Source organism: Arachis hypogaea, chromosome 1 (genome assembly GCF_003086295.3).
Source record: "Arachis hypogaea cultivar Tifrunner chromosome 1, arahy.Tifrunner.gnm2.J5K5, whole genome shotgun sequence".
NCBI lineage: Eukaryota > Viridiplantae > Streptophyta > Magnoliopsida > Fabales > Fabaceae > Arachis > Arachis hypogaea.
The window spans coordinates 151,158-171,060 of record NC_092036.1 but is presented as its reverse complement, the minus strand read 5'-3'; the positions used below and the strand labels follow the sequence as shown (position 1 = coordinate 171,060).

Here is a 19,903-nt window from a genome sequence, read left to right as displayed (position 1 = left end):
TATTTGACAACATTAATATTATTGTTATTCTTGCTTGCACATACACACAATCTCATAGATACTTGTGCTATTGAAGCATGCATGTTTGATTTTGGATAAAGTTGTTGACTGAAAAAGTTTATACAAATTATGCAATGCGGTAGCATTATTTCATAGATTTAACTTTAATTGAATTCAACGAAGGTGTTTTTGATCACATCTTTCCTATAAGTTACTCCTAATATGCAAGGACCATCTTAACAACATTATGGATTTTTGTAAAATCAACAATAAACTAATTTTACACTACTATCCAATCAGATACGACTTTTGAGGTTGTGATTTATTAAGTATATTTATATCTAGACAACTCCGAAACTGTTTCTCCTATAAGGATGATGACATAGGAATCTACCAATAACTTTTTAGAGCCAAAAGTGAACCATTACAATCTCTCACTATTGTCTACCTATACATTTTCTTAATAGTTTCTTTCTGTGTTTGATAAATATTGTTGGTTACCTATACTTTTCCATATTATAAATTTGTTATTGATACTGTAAATTTAATGAAATTAATGTTTAATTTTGCTAGGATTGATTTCAGTATATTTATATCATGTGCAAGTAATTAATGTTTAAATTTGGTTAGAACTTTAATTTGTTGTGATTTTTATTGGCCGGGTTATAAACGTATATAGAAGGCTAATACGATGAATGTTGGGATTGAGAGCCTTGCAGGTTTTTCTTATATAATTGTTAACTATTATTCTTAGGTTGAGTCATTGGAAAACCCAGTCTTTTATTATGGTCTTTAATTCAATAGTGGTTATGAAAATATTTGTAATGTAATAATTTTGTGAAAGGCATGTGCAAAAAGCAAAAAACCTCAGAAATTTAAGCACAGAGAAATAAATTCTTAATAATTCAGATATCTATCCAACTATTGCCTAAGTCATATTAAGGTAATCATGATGAACTAACCTAAATAAACCTTACCTGGCAAGAAATTAGAGCATCATAGATTAACACAACGGAAAAAAATTAAAGGCATAGCATAGTGCATACCTAACATTAATAAAAAGTCAAAATCTTTGTTTATGTAGCATGCATGGCACACATGCATGTCAAGTACATCATCAAATTGACAAGCTCAAAAACAAGAGGAGCAAGTCAATGGTAAAATCCTTCAATTAAGTCTATCACCAAAATTAAAAAGAAAAAAGAAAAAGAAAACTATCATCTTATCTGCTCATTACAAACCAGCAATCTATGCATTAATATTATCATTATTCCGATTCCATGACCAGTAGCCACCAGCTTCCTCAACTACTTCTTGCTCTCTCGCCTGTTTATTATTATAAGCAAAAGCCACAACTAACTACCATCAATATCATTATCCTATAATCAACCCAAAAACAGATAACAATAACAAAAAGAACATACTTAGAATTAAAACTTCTTTGGTAAAAAAAAAATACCATTTAGCTGCAAAAAATCAGAAAAATCATCAACAAGGGCCGACACTCTTACAGTCCTCACTCTCTGACTGTTGTTGTTGTGATGGGAGCAGGAATTGCGCCTCAACAGGATAGTGATGACGATTTGCAAGACCAACATAATTTTCCCCTACTCCTCCATGTTGTGGTGGTTCTTGTTGCAACTGATGGTGATAAGTTCCACCACTGTCAAATGTCCCCAAACCCAAACAAGGTGTCAGCTCACCTCCTTGACCGCCTGAATGTGCAGCCATCTGGGCAAAAACTCCATTTCCACGGCCATCACCGTCGGCTGTGACAACTGAAACCGGACTTGCAGCTGCCACAGGTTCAATAATCCCAGTAGCAGCGTTGTATCTTAGATACTCCTGCTGCTGCTGCTGCTGTTCATAGTTTCTGACCATCATGTCATGTTGCTGTGCTGCGAGTTGTTGGGCCTCCAACAACTCGCGCTGCTCTGGATCCAGGTCGGCATTAGCATTCATTGTTCCATTATGCTGCACAGAAGATGGTGGCATCAAAGACTGAATAACATTTGGGCCGTAAGGCGGGCCGAAAAGAGCCGCAGACGAAGACGGCGGCTTTCCTTGAGGGTAAAGTGGTAGCCCTCGAATTCCATGAGGGGAGAACGGACCCTGAATGCCTTGTGGGTTGATGTAGGCGCTGAGTTCGCTCTTGGCGTGGAGGAGGTCCATTTGTATTTGGTGCAGGCGCTGTTGGAGGATGACGATGTGTCTGACGCACCCGTACACTGGGCTGTCGAGGCGCGCCTCCGCCTCGAACGCAAGGGACGTCACCGCATCTTCCCGCTGGCAGGGGCTAAGATCGTTGAGGATCTTGCCGATGTTGCTGGCGCCGAAGACGCGATGGACGCTTGCGAAGCGCTGTGGGTTGTCCGGCGGGAAATATGGTGCGAAAATGCACTCTTGTGTGCACTTCCGACGAAGGAACTTGCACGCCGCGCATGGCGAATTCGTGGATGACATTCTCCTTTTTCTTCACTCTTCCTTTTTTATTATTTTCTGCATACAATTGAGTTTCGATTGTGTTACTGTTATTGTTTGTTTCTTCAAATAAAGAAATATGATTTGCATTGCAAATTAAAGAAATTGATGAACAAAGTTATAGATCAAATCTCATAACTGCAGGAGTTTGTTGGGAACAACATCAGGTTAAAAGGATTAATAAATATATTTTTTATTTTTTTTAAATACTATTTTTAGGATAAATCATAGATATAAACCAAATGGAAACATATATTACACAATTCTACCAAATTCAAAAACGTAAGAATTTTCTAGAAGGACAATTTCATGTAGTTTGAATGAGGTTCGTTCGAATTACACAAACTAAAAGTAATTCAAAGCAATCAAATTCAAATTACAAGTAATCAACATAACTAGAATTGGACCAATTTCAGAGAAAATTTAAATTACCTTGATTCGAACTACATACATTTTGTGATATAATTTCTAATACTCTTCTGCCCATTCTTTTATTAAAAAATTAATAATTGAAAAATTAAAAAATTTTATTAAAAAATTAATAATTTAAAAATTAAAAAATATATATAACTCATGATATATAACTCAAATCTCATGCATTTTATTACTTTTTTTTCAAAATATTTTTCTTTAAGCTCAGTGAATATTACATGAAATTTTTCTTTTTTAAAAAAAATAAATTTTTAAAATAGATGTAAACAATAAAATAAATAACTAAACTAGAAAACAAGAAAATCCTACTAGTGATCATGCTAAAGCAGGAATAGAAAATAGGAAAATAAAAAATGCTTGAAGAACAGAAGATAAGATAAGACAAGGGATAATGAAATTTAACCACCTTAGTTATGGTGGTTGCTACTCCCTCCCCGAGTTGTGTTCTATGAAGATGATTCACCTTCCTTTGATAATATTGATGATAATATAAACCGAGAGCTTGCTCTACAACACCAAACTTAAAACTTTACTTGTCCCCAAACAAAGAAAACTGAAAATAGGAAGGGACATGAAGAGCACACAAATGAGCATAAAGAAAACGATAAAAGTGATAGAAGTGGAAGAAAAATTTAAATTTAAAACTCTCTTTTTTTTTCCTTTTTTTACCTCCTCTGTGGCGTTAAACGTCCAATATAGACGTAAAACGTCTTAAGGGGACTAAATTCTCCCAAGCAAACGTCCAGCTTGGATGTAAAATGCCCAAATGCTCACATCCCCCCTTGGCGCTAAATGCCAGCGCCATCAGGGGTATCTTCTAGGGTATTCTATTTTTATGTCTAAGTCTTCCTGTCCCTGTTCTAAGCGCTGTACATTATCACAAACATTAGAAAACTTAAGAAAACTTTGAAAATTAATGAAAAATAAAATAAAATAAAACCAAAATAAAAATGAAATAATCTAAAGGATACTTATGGTTGGGTTGCCTCCGAACAAGCATTTTTTTTTTACTGTCACTAGCTTGATGGTCATTTCCTTCAAGGAGGAAGATAGTCATAGAGGCTTAAATCCTCAACCCTTGCTGGGAGCTTCTCTCCTACGCTCTTATGGATCAGCTTAATATGCTCAAGAGATAGGATCATGTTCACTGTATGAGGCTGGATTAGATTTGTAGTGAATACCACCCTCATCCTTAGTGAGAAGCTTTTAGTAGGGATCTTTTTATTCCTCCATCCCCTAGGCATCTCGCTCTTGGGACCATGACTGGCGTTTAGCGCCAGATTTGGCAGTGATTCCAGAAGAAAAGTGTAAACTATTATATATCGTTGGAAAGCTCTGAAAGTTAGATTTCTAACGTCGTTAAGACCGTGTAAATTGGACCTATGAATCTCATGTTATGCTAGTTGGAGTGCAAGGAGGTCAGGATTAACAGCATCTACTATCCTTTCTTTGTTGTTACACAAAACTCTGTCAAATTTGTCCGAAATTTACTTAAAATCGTAAAAACACCAAAACAACTCAAAGTAGCATCCAAAGAGGATTTTTTCTGTAAATATAATAAAAATTAATAAAATATAATAAAAAAACAACTGAAAAATGTTATGAAAAAGGGTATAAAATATTTATGTATCAGTAGTTAGCGAGATTCGATGAGGGGAATCGTCAATCAACCCATTCGGACCTCTTTGGATTGTCATTCTATGGCTCAAATCGGTATTCGAACCTCAACTCACTGTCCCTTATGAGTTTTCCAAAACTCCTCTTGAAGGCATTTGACTGTTTACTCTTTTATGATCGAAATCAAAGGGTATGTATTCTATTGATGCATTTTGTCATTTTATTAAATAACTCCTTTAACATAAAAGACAACAATGATTCTTCATATCATCCTAACCCACTGTCATGTCGAAAGAGCACTATGGGTTACCTCCATTCTCTCTCCAGCCTCAAATCGGAAACCCAGAAGCCCTTGATAAACTATGGTCGAAAACTTTAACTCCTCAAGTCCTTCCTGTCGAACTTCCGCATGAGTCGACCATGGCTTTGAAAATAAACTTGTTACTTATTCCCCACAATATGTGTCGAGGCAATTTGGTTTGGCACATGCCTTTTGTATCAAATTCCTGAAACGAACACAATTGTTAGTATAATGTCCAGAAACTTGATGAAATTTGCAAAATTTTTTATTTCTAATTTTAGGAATAGATGGCATTATTTTTCCTTCAGGAAGTATAAGCTATTTATCGTTTAACAGCATGTCGAAAATCTGTTAAGCTTTTCTTAGATCGAAAGAATAATTCTTTCCTCCTAACAAATGAGTCTTTTCTTTTGCTGAATTAAGAGATCGACACATATAAGGAGGTCCATCTTTTAATTATGCAGTAAAAGCAGATTCACTGTTCAACTCTTCTTCACACATGCAGTCAACGTAGTTAACCTTTTTTATTTTCTTTTGTTCGACCCTAACTCTTTTTTTTTCTTTATTTAACTTCTCAATTTTCTGAACTTTATCAACCAACTGAGCCAGGTCAAAAAATTGTTGGTTTACCAATTTCTTTCGAATATTGAAACTGAGCCCGTTGATAGAAATCTTGACTATTTCTGGTTCAGGAATAGGTGTGAAACATTTATTTCTCGTATTCTTGAACCGGATAAGATAGTCATCGATTGACTCAGTTTTTTCTCTATTCACTATGAACAAGTCGGACAAAGTCACCTTCATTTCTCTCCTAAGGAATTGATCATGAAAACTTCTTTCTAATTGAACCCAACTATGGATCGAATTAAGTTGTAAATTTGAAAACTAAGTGAAAGTGTTCTTTGTAAGTGAAGAAGAAAAATATCTCATTTTCAAATATTCATTATTCGCCAATTCGCCTATTTCGACTGAATATCAAATGATGTGCTTTATAGTCGATTTTCCACTTTTTTCAACAAACTTTGTAAGAGATTTAGGGGTTTTGACTCCCCTAGGGAGTTCATCCTATAAAACATAATCTAGAAAAAAGGGATATAAAATAAGGTTGATTGTCACCCCAATATTCAATCTTGCTCGATTCAAGATTTGCTCGACAGCTTGAGTTATATTTTGACCATAAGCACGAGAAACATTGTTTGCTCCGGCTTTGTTCGATATCTTTAGTTCTAGTCTCTAATCATCAAACATGATATTAAGTTCCAATCTCCTGATCTCAGTTCCGGTCTCTGCAAACAACCGCAACCTTAGAAAATAAAACAGAGTATGACATACATAAATATCCTAAAAGCTATATGTAATGGAATAATGAACGTTAACCACACCAAGATGCTTGTGAATGAATAATTTTTTGGTAGGGTCGAGGTTTTGTCTCGCCTGTTCAATGCCTAAATAATGTGGGGAGACCCACCTGATTGTAAACTCTGTTTCTCAATGGGAACATATCGGGGAATCAAGCTCTTTGATGATTGTCGACAGCCTTGAATGATTTCGTCCATGAAACACGTATGCTGACTATACACAATTAAGAAGCCATATTTGGGCTCATTCTCAAATAACGTCGAGTTATAAGTAGTCAATCGATGCGTGAGATTATGACCTACATAGGACAGATACGCATTATGTTGTTTGATGTGTATTCTTCATGATTTGCGATTTGCATATATTCTTTGTGACTGTGTTATGTGCTTGGTTCTTTATTATTATGCTATGTGATTTCTCTATGTTTGTCTATTATTACTGCTATTTATTTACTGAGATTGTAGATTGTGGTATAATTAAAGAAAGACTAAGATTATGCTAAGCTAGGGACACGAGACTTTGAACCTAGGATCAAACTAGTATACGCAGGAATGATTAAACGCTAAAGCTTTGTACTAGAACCAATAATTATCGCAACCTTTTTTTGTTGGTACTTTACTGGAAACCATAAGTTCTCACCCTCTTTCCTTCACTGTTTCTATAGATGGAACTAACGGTAATGTTCGCTGAACACTAAGACTGTTTTTTGCTACAACCTAGACCACGAAGTATGTTTAGCGTTTTGAAAGACACCTAATACCATGTAAAGCCTTCAAGACTATAGTGTTTTTTCTTCTGTTTATTAGCATTTTTCTTGAGGAATATGATTTTACTATTTTTTGTTAGTCTAATAGTAGACTAAGGGCTTTCTGAATGATCTTGGACTTAGGGTGTCATATGTTCATAACCATAAAATAACTCGATAGTAACACCTGACGATTAGCATTTATAATGACATGATAAAAATTGGATCGTCACAAAAAGTCCCATTTCTAGTATTTTGATAATCTATTTATAGAAATCTTCTCTGTTTAGATTTGCATTTCTTGGAGGTTAAGCTTATTTACCCATGTTTAGGCTCTTTTTGATAATCAAGCAATTTCACCTACCATTTAAATCTTTTTGGGAATTACAAAATTCTACCCATGTTCTGAAAAGTGATTACTTCTCTAAATACCAAATTTTTTCTCCACATTAGGCAATTACATCTAGACTAGAAAATTAAACATATATTTTTTTTTAATTGTAGGCCTCTGTCGTCTTCAACTACCCCCAATGAACTATCCACTTCATCAATTTTGGCCAAGTGTTGCTTCAACATGTTTTCGATTCCTCTTCTCGAGTTCTTGATTCCTTTAACCTCTTCTAGACCTCTAAAGTGCTTGTTCGACTCTTGTTATGGAGCCTTTGGATCTTACTACAACTACCTTCCTCTTTCGACATTAATCTTCTACATTCAAATTCGAGATTTTTCTTCCTTTCTTTAGTCTTGATATGAGCTTGTGTTTCTTGGTATGATGTTAAGATGAACCATCAAGACTCCATACCATGTGCTTTAATATTCTAGAGCTATTTTGACCTTGCTCATGTTTGGTCAAAATAAACTTCCATACCAACAATTAAAAATGATGTTTTGTTTTTTTTTTTTGTGGAGTGATTTATTTGTATTTTCTTTCTCATAAAGTTGTAATACGAAAAGATGTATATGTAATTTCTGCTTTAGTTTCATTTTATAATTTCTTTTTCAATAGATTTTTCATTACCTTCTACTATTTTTACCTAATTTTTCTTAATCAGAGAGTATTTTATTAGACTTCTAATATTTGTTCAAGAGATAATAATACAGTCCAAAAATTTCCATCACTTTGTTTTTTTTTTTTAATATTACACTATAATGCATACACCTTTCTCTTCTCATGGGTTTCATATAATCACTTCCTAGTTCCTAGTGATAGCTTGGATTCGAATCCGGTACACTTTTCAGCAAAACGTATATACCATTAGTCACCAGAATAGGTCTAGTGCGACAAACCTCTTTTGTTTTTTGTTTTTTGGTCGGATGGATTGAACCGTTTTTAATTCTAGGCATCGCACTCTCACACACATATTTAAAGGTTCTATCTATTAGTTGAACTTGAACACCACCAAAATTTAAACTCGGATGTAACATATTAAGCCACTCAACTAAAGCCTCACTTGCAGACCTCATTTGTTAGAGTCAAGAAAATTTGTCGCAAGGTATTGGGCCAAATGATCTAGCGCTAGGCCCATAACATCTCATCTAGTAGGTTCCTGAGACAATGGTTACCAAACCCAGAGGTGAGAAAAAACAAAAAAAAACCTTAACGGCTTAACCCCTTAATTCTCAAAACCCTCTCTCTCTCTCTCTCTGCCAAACCCCATTTCCGCATTGCAGCAGGAACACTGATAAAAAGACGCTCATGGCGCAGCGGTGGCGCTCCGCCGCCGGTCACCTCAGAACGGTGGCGGCGGCTACCCGTCGGGGACCATCATCATTCCAGAGTTCTTGTTACCACACCATCCAAGCGATCCCGAGAGAGTTCACCGGCAGCAGAGTCTCTGCAAGGGAAAGAACGCAAGGTCGAATCCCTGCCGTGGTTTTCTTCCAGAACCTTCTAGAAAAGGATCCTACAATTCGGCCTTCATTTTCGTCGAAGAAGCATTTGGTCACCGTTGAGAGGAAGCAAATTAAGACCATACTCAAATCCCCTGACGACGCCTTTTCCTTTTGCTCCACACGTTTTCCTCTGCAGATCCGTGCTGGCTCAGGATCCTCCCATTTGCTTGAATCCGGAACTGTTCTTCCCATCAAGGTTTTCTACTTCAATATATATTTTCAAAAATGATTTTTTTTTCATTTTATTTTCATACTTCTGTGCTATTTCATTTAGGTGCTATTTTGTTGGAATTATCTTTTTTCGTGCCAAAATAGTGGTTTGCTCTTTTTTAAATTTTCAACACAAAAATGGACTGCGATTTATTTATTTTTTAATATATATGTGGCCTGTAGATTCACAGGGACGAGGAGAGTGGGAAGGTTCTGAATCTGGTGTTTGTTTGGGCTGAAGATGGGATGAATTTGAAGGTTGATGTTCCGGTTGTGTTCAAAGGCGAAGATGTTTGTCTTGGTGTTCAGAAAGGTACTTCTTTTTGGCTTTCATCTACAGTTTATTGGTGTGGAAATTTCAGTCACTGTGACAATTTAGGCGTCATTTGACAATATTTGGGTTAGTAGGGAATGAAATATGAATATGATCAACACTACTTAGTTGCTTGCTTAAAGTGGTTTTGATGCATTATATATATATATATATATATATATATATATATATATATATATATATATATATATATATATATAGTTTTAGATCAAGGTCTTTAGTGCAAGTATCATGAATAAACAATAACAATAAACGCATAAAACTGCCAACGAGTTATAGCTCAAATAGCATAGTCTCTCCATACTCACTTAGAGGTCGTGGGATCGAGTCTCATTCCTAACTTTGGAAAAAAAAAATAAACGCATAAACCTAGGCCGAGAAAATCTGCAGTGCCAGAGCCAAATTCTGTTGATATTGATGATGACATAACACTATTCATGGTGATGTGGTGCCTATCTCCGGGAGTTTGGTAGAAGATGGAAGGAAAAGCTGGGGAAGGAAAGGGATGAAGCAACAGACCTTATTCACAGACCCCATTTGGGGGGTCACAAAATACAATGTGCACAATGGCAAGGAGCGGCTTCAGTGTCCTTCGCTTTCCTTGTCCCTTCCTCCTAATAAACCTCTTCCAAACATGATCTTGTTGAACTGCTCATGCCACTCCTCACCCTTCAGTCCTCTGCCAACACTTCCAAAGTATTTTTCTTGGCTGAGGGACGCTGTAGGTTTTAAATATTTATCAATTGTAATTTTTTTTTGAGATTGGCAAATGTCAAATTTCTTGGAAAAATACTTTGCTATTAAAATTTGCATATGTTAAACATGAATTAAAGATATAAGAACTTCCAACAATTTAGACATAGATTGTTCTTTGTTATCCATTTTTCAAATGATTTTGGCATAACTTTAATGTCGAAGATATTGAGGATATCATAAATGTAATTGCACACCTTCCGATCTTTTATTTTCGCTTCATTTTAATTATATGGACCTTTTTCTCTATAATCTATTCCCCATTTTTAAGCTGTTTGGAAAGTTTTATGTGAAATTGCAAAATATGGAACTTCAGCAATCTCTCAGTGTGAACAAGAGCAATTGTTAACTCTTTTTATTTCAAAGGTTTGTAATCATTGAATTAGCATTTAGCAAATAAATTGCTATGTAAGACCTCTATGGGATAGACAGCAAGTTAATTGCGTTCCTGTTGGGGATTGCCTTGGTACTAGTAGTCAAAAAGGCATGAAAGAAGGTAGTAGATTGGTAGAAGGCATTTGTTGAGTATCAGGTACCAAACGAACTAGGAGTCTAGGAGAATAAGGGATCTCTGAATTAATTGGGAATTTTTCTACCCAAATGAGACTTTGTAGGAATTTGTCAAAGCAGTTCTCTGAGGAAGAAGAGCACGAGTATGTATGGTTGTTTGGATAATGAAAAGAACACACTCTTAAAGGAGGCAATTGAACTAAGAGTCTAAGACAATGTGTTCTTGACATTTTCTTTGAATTAATACTTTCTTCCATTTTCTTGCTCTATTTTGAGAAGATACTATAATCAGTTTCTACAAAAGTTCTGAAAATATATCTGTTTGAAATTTGGATTATTTTTAAAAATACAAATTATACAATATGTGGAAACTGAAAAGTGATTGTTTAGCCCCAAGAAAATTATTTTATGCTAAAAGAAAGAATCATGTCCAAAGGCACCCTTAGATGTTTTGCATGTTAACATCCTGAGTAAGCCCTTCAATGGACTGTTTGCATGTTACCTTGTGAAAATATGGGCAACATGGGAATTCTGGATTTAGATGTTTTCTACGTGGGGTTATCTTGTTGCCTTTCTTTAATTGCTTCTAATATCTTTCAGTACCAATCAAACTTTTATTTCAATATCACTCTTTATAGCAATTCATTCGTTCATTCGTTATTAGCACACTGTGTTTTATTAGCTTGTAATATTCTTTTCACACTGGCCATTTATTACAGAGAGCTGTGTTTAAAAATTTCTAATCAATTCCCGATAGTGTAAAAGACGATTTAGCATGCCACTTAAAATATCTGGTCTTTTTTTAAATAGCTAAGTTGGCTTCAATGTGTTATAGTGCTAGCATGATATTAACTTTGAATGCCTTTACAGGGGGGATGTTAAATAAGATCAGAACTAGCGTAAAATATCTCTGTCCATCAGAGCACATTCCTTCGAAAATTGAGGTGGACGTGAGTAATCTTGATATTGAAGATAAGATATTCATCCGCGATATTGAGGTTCATCCATCCTTGAAGCTTCTGAGCAAGAATGAAAACATGCCCATATGTAAAGTAGTTCCAACAAGTTTGGGACACCAAGCAAAGGAGGATCAATGATCTCAGAGTCCTTATATGTTACAGGAGAAATGCCAAGGGACAGATTCAATTTCCAAATAAAGAGGTGTAGTTTGGTGGGTATGCCGTAGCAGCGATGAGTGCAAGCACCTGCATGTTACAACTGTTTTATATTAGTATAGGCGGCTTTTGAATTTTGATTTTCATGCAATTTCTTATCGCATTTACGACTTAGATGAAGTTCTTGAAGATGAATTGCCATGCAAGTCTCCAAACGTCTGTTTACACAGGACCATCTTAGATTGACCCAATTTCTCTTCCCAAACCTATCTTTCTTTAATGATGTTGGGAGTACTGTGGAACAAGATTAAATCTTCATTTTGGTCCTGAAGGTTATTTCTCTCTAACATAGACTAAAATTACAATTTAGTTTCTGAAATTAAAAAGTTATTCAATCAGTATCAAATATATATATTTTTTTTTACGTATAGTGGGAATTGAAGACAAGTTTGGTGTATACATTTTTTTTCCCTAAAATACTCTTTATTATTAGAGTAAATTATATATTTTTGTCTTTGAAGTTTGTTAAAAGTTTCAAAAATACTTCTAAGTTTTATTATCATTACAACACTTTTATTTTACTATTTATAGGATATGAACATAAAACCTTTTAGTTTGTGCTAGGAATGTTACATTTTAGTTTCATTGACTAGTATATGATCGGATGGTGCATTTTCAAATTTGAGAAAATTTAGTCATATATGCATGTACAAAAATGCTATGTTACCAAATTACATAACCACAAGAGGAACTCCTATCAAATCAAGAACACAATCTAAAACCACTCCCATAACCACCGGTATCCTTCCATTTAGCAGCGATTTCGAAACAACCTCCAAATCTCCGCAGCAAAGCAACGTGTTTCTAGCAATGGTATATGATATGTGAGGTATGAAACCTGATTACAAACAATTAAGAAATATTTTTCTAAGATGAGAAGAGTTTTTACAAAGTGTAAAATATATATATGAGAACTAGAACAATGAACACTTTGATATTTTTCGAGCAGTACTTTGTTAGTTCTTTTGGGGTTCCTTTGACAGTTTGACTCATATATTGTGGTAGAGTCATTTGTCCATTGGGATTTCCTTCCTCTTTCAATGTTACATCATTCTATAATCTAAATGGAAAGGATGCTTGTATTTTTGGTTTAGATGCCTTTTCCATTTAAGGCAGTTTCGTCCTATAATGTATATAGTGGAGAGAAAAATATTTTAAATTGCTGGCTTATTGAGAGAGTGAATGAATAAATTAGTCTTCGAAAGATTATTTATTCTTTAAATTAGTTTTTGAAATATTTTTTTAATTAAATTCTTTCTTTAAAGATTTTGAGTTAGTTTTTTTTGGTATTAGATTTTGAGTTAGTTATTTTAGTCCTTTTGTCACTTTCATTGCTAATGACATCAAAATTTGTTGATGTGATAGGTTACGTGACACCACAACACATACTTAGTAGTCTTAATTGGCGACTATCATGATAAGTTTATGAAATTAGATCAAGTTAACTCCAAATTGAGAGATTTCAATGCCTTAAATTCTCCCTTCAATTAGATTTTGATTTGATTTAATTTCATAAACTTATCATACTAATATCAATTAAAATATGTGTTGTAATATCACTTAACGTTCCACATTAATAAATTTTGGTGTCGTCAACAAAAAAAAATAAAAGAAGGACTAACTTGATTAATTTAAAATTTTTAAAGGACGAATTTGATTAAAAAAATATTTTAAAGATTAATTTAAAAAATAATTAATTTTTTAAGGACAAATTTAACCATTACCTTCTCAAAAATATATTGAACCAAAACTATCTATTTTTTATGCAATACTATTCGCAGCACCATTTATGGAATCCAATTTCATGTGTTCTTTTATTTTTGAGGTATAAGAAAGTAACTCTTCTCATTTCTTAAATAGATTGATAATTTAAAAGGTCATTTTGAGGTTGTGATTTTGTAGTGCTGATATGGGAATGAATCTTTTTAATTGTTTAAAAAATTGAAGGTGTAAAGTGTGATTTTTAATTTTTTATTGTTCTCTCTTTTATATTTATTCTTGATTCTATTTATAAAATTGATAATAATAAATCACACTTTACTCCCTCAATTGTTAAAAAAAATTAAGAAGATCCATTCTCCAATCTTTCTCATGTATGAATTTAATCTAATTTACTTATACAACTTTGAAAATAATTCTCTTGTAATTTCAAAGCAATTGAGAATCTTGTTAGATTAAAATTAATAAAATATTTAATTATTTAAACAAAAATATTAAATACATAAATATCTATGAGCGAGAAAAATTGCTATATTTAAAAGTAAAAATCTCATCCATATAAAAAAAATAGTTTAAAATTCAAATACCTAAAATCTCATTTAGATAACCAAAGGATAAGACGGTAAAAAGAGTAGTTTAATCCATGGAAGCGATGAAACCAAAGATAATGGTCACGGATACGAGCTACGACACAATATAGGATATACGAACACACAAATTTAAAATTTTTATTAGATACGAAAATACGGTATATATATATATATATATATATATATAATATAAAATATTTTTTAAACAAATTATAATGATATTTTAATATTTTATTAATATTAAAATATAAATTAATTTTTAAATTATTTTTAATATTTTGTTAATTATATAAAATATTTAAAATATATTTTATTTTAATAATTAATAATATATATTATTTTTAAATTTATTTTAATAATACATATTAAAAATAAAATTAAACATACTAATATGTAATAATATTTAAATGTGTCTAAATATGTTTAAATTTTATTTTTATTTTTTATTAAAACATAATAGATAAAAAAATACATTATATGTAAAATATATCTAACACCAGAACACACAAATGAAAGAAGTGTCCATATTTGAGTTGATAGGATGAAACAATATGCAACTTGAACTCGGTAATAATAACACGAAACTGTAAAAGGCGAGTGTTAGTAAATTAATTGGGTATGGGGTGAGTTGTTTGTGTGCATTATCTGGCGGGAACTAAAGCACATAGCTATAGCTACCGCCTACCGCGTCCAAAATAGCACAACCCTCCTTATTTCACGCCAACATAATAGTTTTGTTACAACAAAAAAAAACACAAAGCGAGAGAAATCGAGAGAAAGAGAGAGAGAGAGCTCGACTTAGAGGGTAGTTTTCTTCTCTCTGTTTTTCTATCTCTCTCGAAAGCCAGAAATCTAGAACTAATAAGATCACCGCCCTAACGAAAAAGAAACTGCCAAAATCTTTAATGAAGGGACAAAGGTTTTGTTAGGACGCTAGAATAACCACCATGTTAATTAATACACGAAAGATTAACCTTCCTTCTCCCTTGCATTTTGCTCCATGAACCGTTATCATCATTCCATTTCTTCAAATAAAGTTTTCAATAAAATAATAGGGGAATTAGAACTCTTAATCTTATCTTCATTGTACGAGAAATAACCATGCGGTGGATACACCTTACGTTTACCAAAGACAAAGACAAAAACAACTATTACGCTTCTTCTTCTTCTTCCTCCTCCTCTTCTTCTTCTCCCGTCGTTGAAAACCACAAGAAAACATGGCGGTTCCGCAGCGGGAACAAGAAGCGTCTCAACAACGATGGAAAGTCTGGTAACATTTACAAGAAGCATGTTGACGTGGAAGAGGAGGCTGCCTTGGCGATCACGACCACCTCTCCTTCCGGCATTCGCACCACATCCACCTCCTCCTCTGCGTCAGCGTCTTCGTCCGCCATGCCTCTCCCGTTGCCGTTGCCACAGCGTGATGCAGAATCTCGCCAACCGTCACCTGTGAGAACCTCCAGCGGCGCTAGCTCCAATGGCTATCGATCCGCGGAGGATCGGGATCAAACTGATGCTGCGGCAGCTGTCAACGGTTCATCCTTCACGGGCTTCAAGATGAGGAGGTATTGTTTATTGAATAACGCTAATGCCACTTGAAAACCTAATTTGTGTGCAATTATTGAAAGGTTTTGTATCTTTACAAAATAGAATCACGAAATGTATGTAAGATTCTGTATTCTGATTGAATGCCAAAATGGACTAAAACTTCTGTTAGGATTATTATTATTGCATGGACCAGTGTCAATGTTTAATTTTTCTGAAGCTGTTAGAATTATTCCTTATGTTTTTGTTTCTTTTTACTAGCAATATCAATATGCCCTGTGAAATGGATATTGTAAGAATTCTATTTTTTTTTCCCCGAATCTTGTTGCAGTGTTTTTGCTAGCAACAGAGACACAAGGCGGAAGGCTGATCAGATAGAAAATCGCTTGTCACCGAGATCTCAAGAAAACTATTGCTTAAGCCACTCCGGCAGGAGTGGTTCGAGTAGTCCCTTTGCAAGTCCCAAGATCAGTCCATGTAGCACAGATGATTTCGTGCCATATCATTATGTGGCTCCAAAAGGAAACCAATTCTGGTCTGCACCTGAGATAACTAATTCAGAATCATCCATTCATCCAATCTTTGATTTATCGGCGTCTGGCACCGAAACCTCGCCAAAGGGAAGACCTCAGCTACTCCATGTTAAGAGCTCAAGTGGACCTCCATCACCCTTGCACGGCGGCATGATGAATGAGACTGCATCAGCGCGCCGGGCTGAAGGTAATTCTGTCAGTGTCCACCGTTTACCCCTGCCTCCCATGCCCAACTCACCTACCCTAACCGCTGCAACTACCTACTCCCACGCCGCGGGGAGATCAGAATCTTTGCCAATGAAAAGCCAATGGAAGAAAGGGAAACTTATTGGTCGTGGCACGTTTGGAAGTGTTTATGTTGGCACTAATAGGTATGTATATAAATTTAGTTAAATTGAATTCTTATAGTTTTACCAAACTTGTAATTATATCTCTATAGTTTAAACAAAAATGCTATTTGTATACTAAAATAGCCATTATTTATCTGTGTAGTTTAGCTTATTTTTAATGCGTATTTTATATTTCAAGATATATTATATATAGTGGCTGATTTTAGTGTATACCTAGTATAATTATAGTTTAAAATCATTCAATTAGGTTCCTATACTGTTTGAATTTTCTAATTAGGTCCTGATTGTATCCAAATTTGTTAAAGTTTTTATGTACTTGATGCTCTTCTCTTCAGTCTCTTCAAAGGATTTGAAATAATTTTCTCTTCTTGATAGAGAAACTGGAGCATTGTGTGCTGTGAAAGAAGTAGAATTATGTCACGAGGATCCAACTTCCATAGAGTCTATAAAGCAGTTAGAGCAGGTTGGTTATTCATTACTTTGAGTTCTCTTAGCATACATACATAAAACAATGGGATGGTGAATTTGTGATTATGATGATCAAAATGTTTAATCATGAAAAGTATGATGAACAATGCAACTCTTTTAGTTGCAATACTTGATCATCAAAAATAATTCTAGTTCCTAGGAAGATAAGAGATCTAGTTTAAGTTAACTGGTCAATTATTTACTTAATTTACCTATTTTCTTTGTCTGATGCCATATATTTTTTCTTGATAACTCTTAAATTTCATAGATACTGTCCAACTACATTAATGTGGTTCTCATTACCTGATCTTTTTAATGAATTGGAAATAAAATCTTGTGCTAATAAATTATGAAACAATGGAAGGTGGTGCATTCTTTATCCTTATTACTAACCTTTACCTATTTTTCAGGAAATTAAAGTTCTTAGCCAACTGAAACATTCAAATATTGTGCAGTACTATGGTAGTGAAGTAGTAAGTGATCTTCTACTTGAACCTTAGGTACCCAATATTGATAATTTATTTCTATTACAACCTCAACCTTATAACATCATTATGTTATTTTTCATAGGTTGAAGACAAATTCAATATTTATCTGGAATATGTACATCCTGGTTCAATTAATAAATATGTCCGCGACCATTGTGGTGCCATAACAGAATCGGTCGTTAGGAATTTTACTCGCCATATTCTTTCAGGGTTGGCATACTTGCATAGCAAGAAAACAATTCATAGGTACGGACCCATGCTCGGTATGCTCATACTAGCTGCAGCTTGAAACCTATGTACATAGATACACAAGTATTCAATTACTTTTGTTTATGTCTGGAAAACTGTTTTTCCTGTAACATAATTGTTTTGTTCATTTTGGATTATGAATAGGGACATTAAAGGGGCTAATTTGCTTGTCGATTCGGCAGGAGTTGTCAAACTTGCTGATTTTGGAATGTCAAAGCATGTGAGTTCCAAGTATCCTCCTAACAATAATTACTTTGTCTTGTGTCATGTCTGCAAGGTTCCTTAAACTAATTGGTTTTGAAACTTAGGCATTAGAACACACAGGATTTAAGTTAAAAGGCTCAAACTTATTGCTTTTAAAAAACTATCTATTGGTTGAGATTTCTAATGTCCTGATCTCTTAAAGTAGACTAAGTTGTCTCTCAGTAGAAGATTTTGATAATAAGGTCCTTAATCTGCTAGTTTTCCTTTCTTAAATTATGTTTATTCATGATCTGATGTTTATTATATGTAGTTGAAATGAGATCCTTCCTTAAGGGTAACCTATTGATCAGTTTGAATCTCCGGACTACTTAGACAATTTTTAATTTCCTTTTTTCTTTTTTTTTAGTTGCACTTCCATGATTTAACCGTTAATCTTTATATTTGATGAAAATAATTTTGAACCTCGATGTTACACAGCTTAATGGATATGAAGGTAATCTCTCTTTGAAGGGAAGTCCATATTGGATGGCTCCAGAGGTATGTTATTCTTATTATTATTCTACGTTACTATCTGATACCTTAATCCATTCCTCTGTAATTCATTGACAATCCAATCAATTCTGTTACAGCTTATGCAGACTGTTGTTATGCATAAGGATAACAACTCGGATCTAGCTTATGCTACTGATATTTGGAGCCTCGGTTGTACAATCATTGAAATGTTCAATGGGAAGCCTCCATGGAGCGAGTTCGAAGGAGTAAGCATAGCGAAATTTTCTGTCATCTCTTTTCAATTTATTAAGCTCTGTCTAAATTAAAAGCAAATAATAGACATGATAAGTTTTTAAGACAATGTTTGTGTACAAGTCCATAACTTCCTTTCAATTTTAATTTGATACAATTATGCAGGCTGCAGCAATGTTTAAGGTTATGAAAGATACCCCGCCTATACCGGAAACATTGTCAGCCGACGGCAAAGATTTCTTGAGGTGCTGCTTTAGAAGAAATCCGGCAGAGCGACCTACTGCTGCAATGTTACTCGAACATCGATTTTTGAAGAACTCTCAACCGATGGATGTTACACCTTCCACTCAATTGTACAATGGAACAACAATCATGGTACATAATACAATTCTCCTGCTGCTTTATATTTGCCAAAATCATTCAGTTCGCAACTAAGTTTTTCTTATGTTTGCAGGATAAAACTCTAGGCCCTCATAGTCCCACAGGGCATCTAGAAAATATACCTGATCAGATATCTATCTCGTGCGAGAAGATTGCGAAGTTGAAAGCTGCAGAGCGGCGAGGAATTCTTATTCCTAGCTTGGATATCTTGCCAGCATACCAAAGACAATAACTAGTTAGCTACATCGTGTCCTTGATCTTTCGCTCTTCGTCGCGCGTCCCCTGTAGCTCAACCCCTTAAGCATGATTTTTTTATGTGCTGGAATTGAGCAAATATCTCACAATGTAGCTTCTGCATAACATCACTAAAATATATGGAGAAGGAAAAGAGAAAATGGTATTTTTTTTATCACTCTTGTTAATGGAATTTTCATCATTTATGATAACAATTGGGCTTGTTTAACTAATCAACATATCGAATCTTGTAGGTTACTTGCTTCTATTGAGGTTCTTCATCAAGATTATCACTAAAGAGTGATGTTGCTTCTAGAAGAAGGTATGTTGCATGCAAGCAGATCATAGTAGCAGTTTTTGTATTATAGTAATGTTTATGCTTGACTTAGAAGATTGCAGCAATTAACCTTCTAAGCAAAGGGAATAATTCTCCCTCCATCAGCATTACAATGAATTGAATATGTAAATATAATTAGGATACACCTTCCTAGTTTTGATGGGGATTGTGATTATGATATGGGAGGGGCAGTGTATGTTAGTCAACTCCAGTTGTGTTATATTTTTAATAATGATACTTGAATATTGGAA

The 19,903-nt window shown here is 34.2% G+C and overlaps 3 protein-coding genes across 3 annotated transcripts; 2 read left to right on the top strand and 1 right to left on the bottom strand.

Moving 5' to 3' along the window:
• Positions 1-1,488: 1,488 nt before the first annotated feature.
• Positions 1,489-2,463, bottom strand: LOC112710751 (protein LATERAL ORGAN BOUNDARIES-like). The gene has a single exon (XM_025763153.1). It carries the CDS (start codon positions 2,461-2,463, stop codon positions 1,489-1,491), a length of 975 nt encoding a protein of 324 aa, XP_025618938.1.
• A 6,032-nt stretch (positions 2,464-8,495) lies between these two features.
• LOC112784006 (uncharacterized) lies at positions 8,496-12,174 on the top strand. Its single transcript, XM_025827116.3, has 3 exons — positions 8,496-9,024; positions 9,222-9,351; positions 11,506-12,174. Exons 1-3 carry the CDS (start codon positions 8,632-8,634, stop codon positions 11,730-11,732), a joined length of 750 nt encoding a protein of 249 aa, XP_025682901.1. The 5' UTR covers positions 8,496-8,631; the 3' UTR covers positions 11,733-12,174.
• Positions 12,175-14,861: 2,687 nt separating this feature from the next.
• LOC112783915 (mitogen-activated protein kinase kinase kinase 5) lies at positions 14,862-19,903 on the top strand. Its single transcript, XM_025827029.3, has 11 exons — positions 14,862-15,684; positions 15,996-16,568; positions 16,923-17,010; positions 17,426-17,488; positions 17,586-17,749; positions 17,897-17,972; positions 18,434-18,493; positions 18,586-18,714; positions 18,866-19,075; positions 19,155-19,478; positions 19,570-19,903. Exons 1-10 carry the CDS (start codon positions 15,221-15,223, stop codon positions 19,311-19,313), a joined length of 1,986 nt encoding a protein of 661 aa, XP_025682814.1. The 5' UTR covers positions 14,862-15,220; the 3' UTR covers positions 19,314-19,478; positions 19,570-19,903.

Coding starts and splice junctions, on each gene's coding strand:
- LOC112710751 (XM_025763153.1), bottom strand. CDS start 2,463: ATGTCATCCACGAATTCGCCATGCGCGGCGTGCAAGTTCCTTCGTCGG.
- LOC112784006 (XM_025827116.3), top strand. CDS start 8,632: ATGGCGCAGCGGTGGCGCTCCGCCGCCGGTCACCTCAGAACGGTGGCG. Junction 9,025..9,221: donor GAACTGTTCTTCCCATCAAG/GTTTTCTACTTC, acceptor TGTGGCCTGTAG/ATTCACAGGGACGAGGAGAG. Junction 9,352..11,505: donor TTGTCTTGGTGTTCAGAAAG/GTACTTCTTTTT, acceptor ATGCCTTTACAG/GGGGGATGTTAAATAAGATC.
- LOC112783915 (XM_025827029.3), top strand. CDS start 15,221: ATGCGGTGGATACACCTTACGTTTACCAAAGACAAAGACAAAAACAAC. Junction 17,011..17,425: donor CTATAAAGCAGTTAGAGCAG/GTTGGTTATTCA, acceptor CCTATTTTTCAG/GAAATTAAAGTTCTTAGCCA. Junction 17,489..17,585: donor AGTACTATGGTAGTGAAGTA/GTAAGTGATCTT, acceptor TATTTTTCATAG/GTTGAAGACAAATTCAATAT.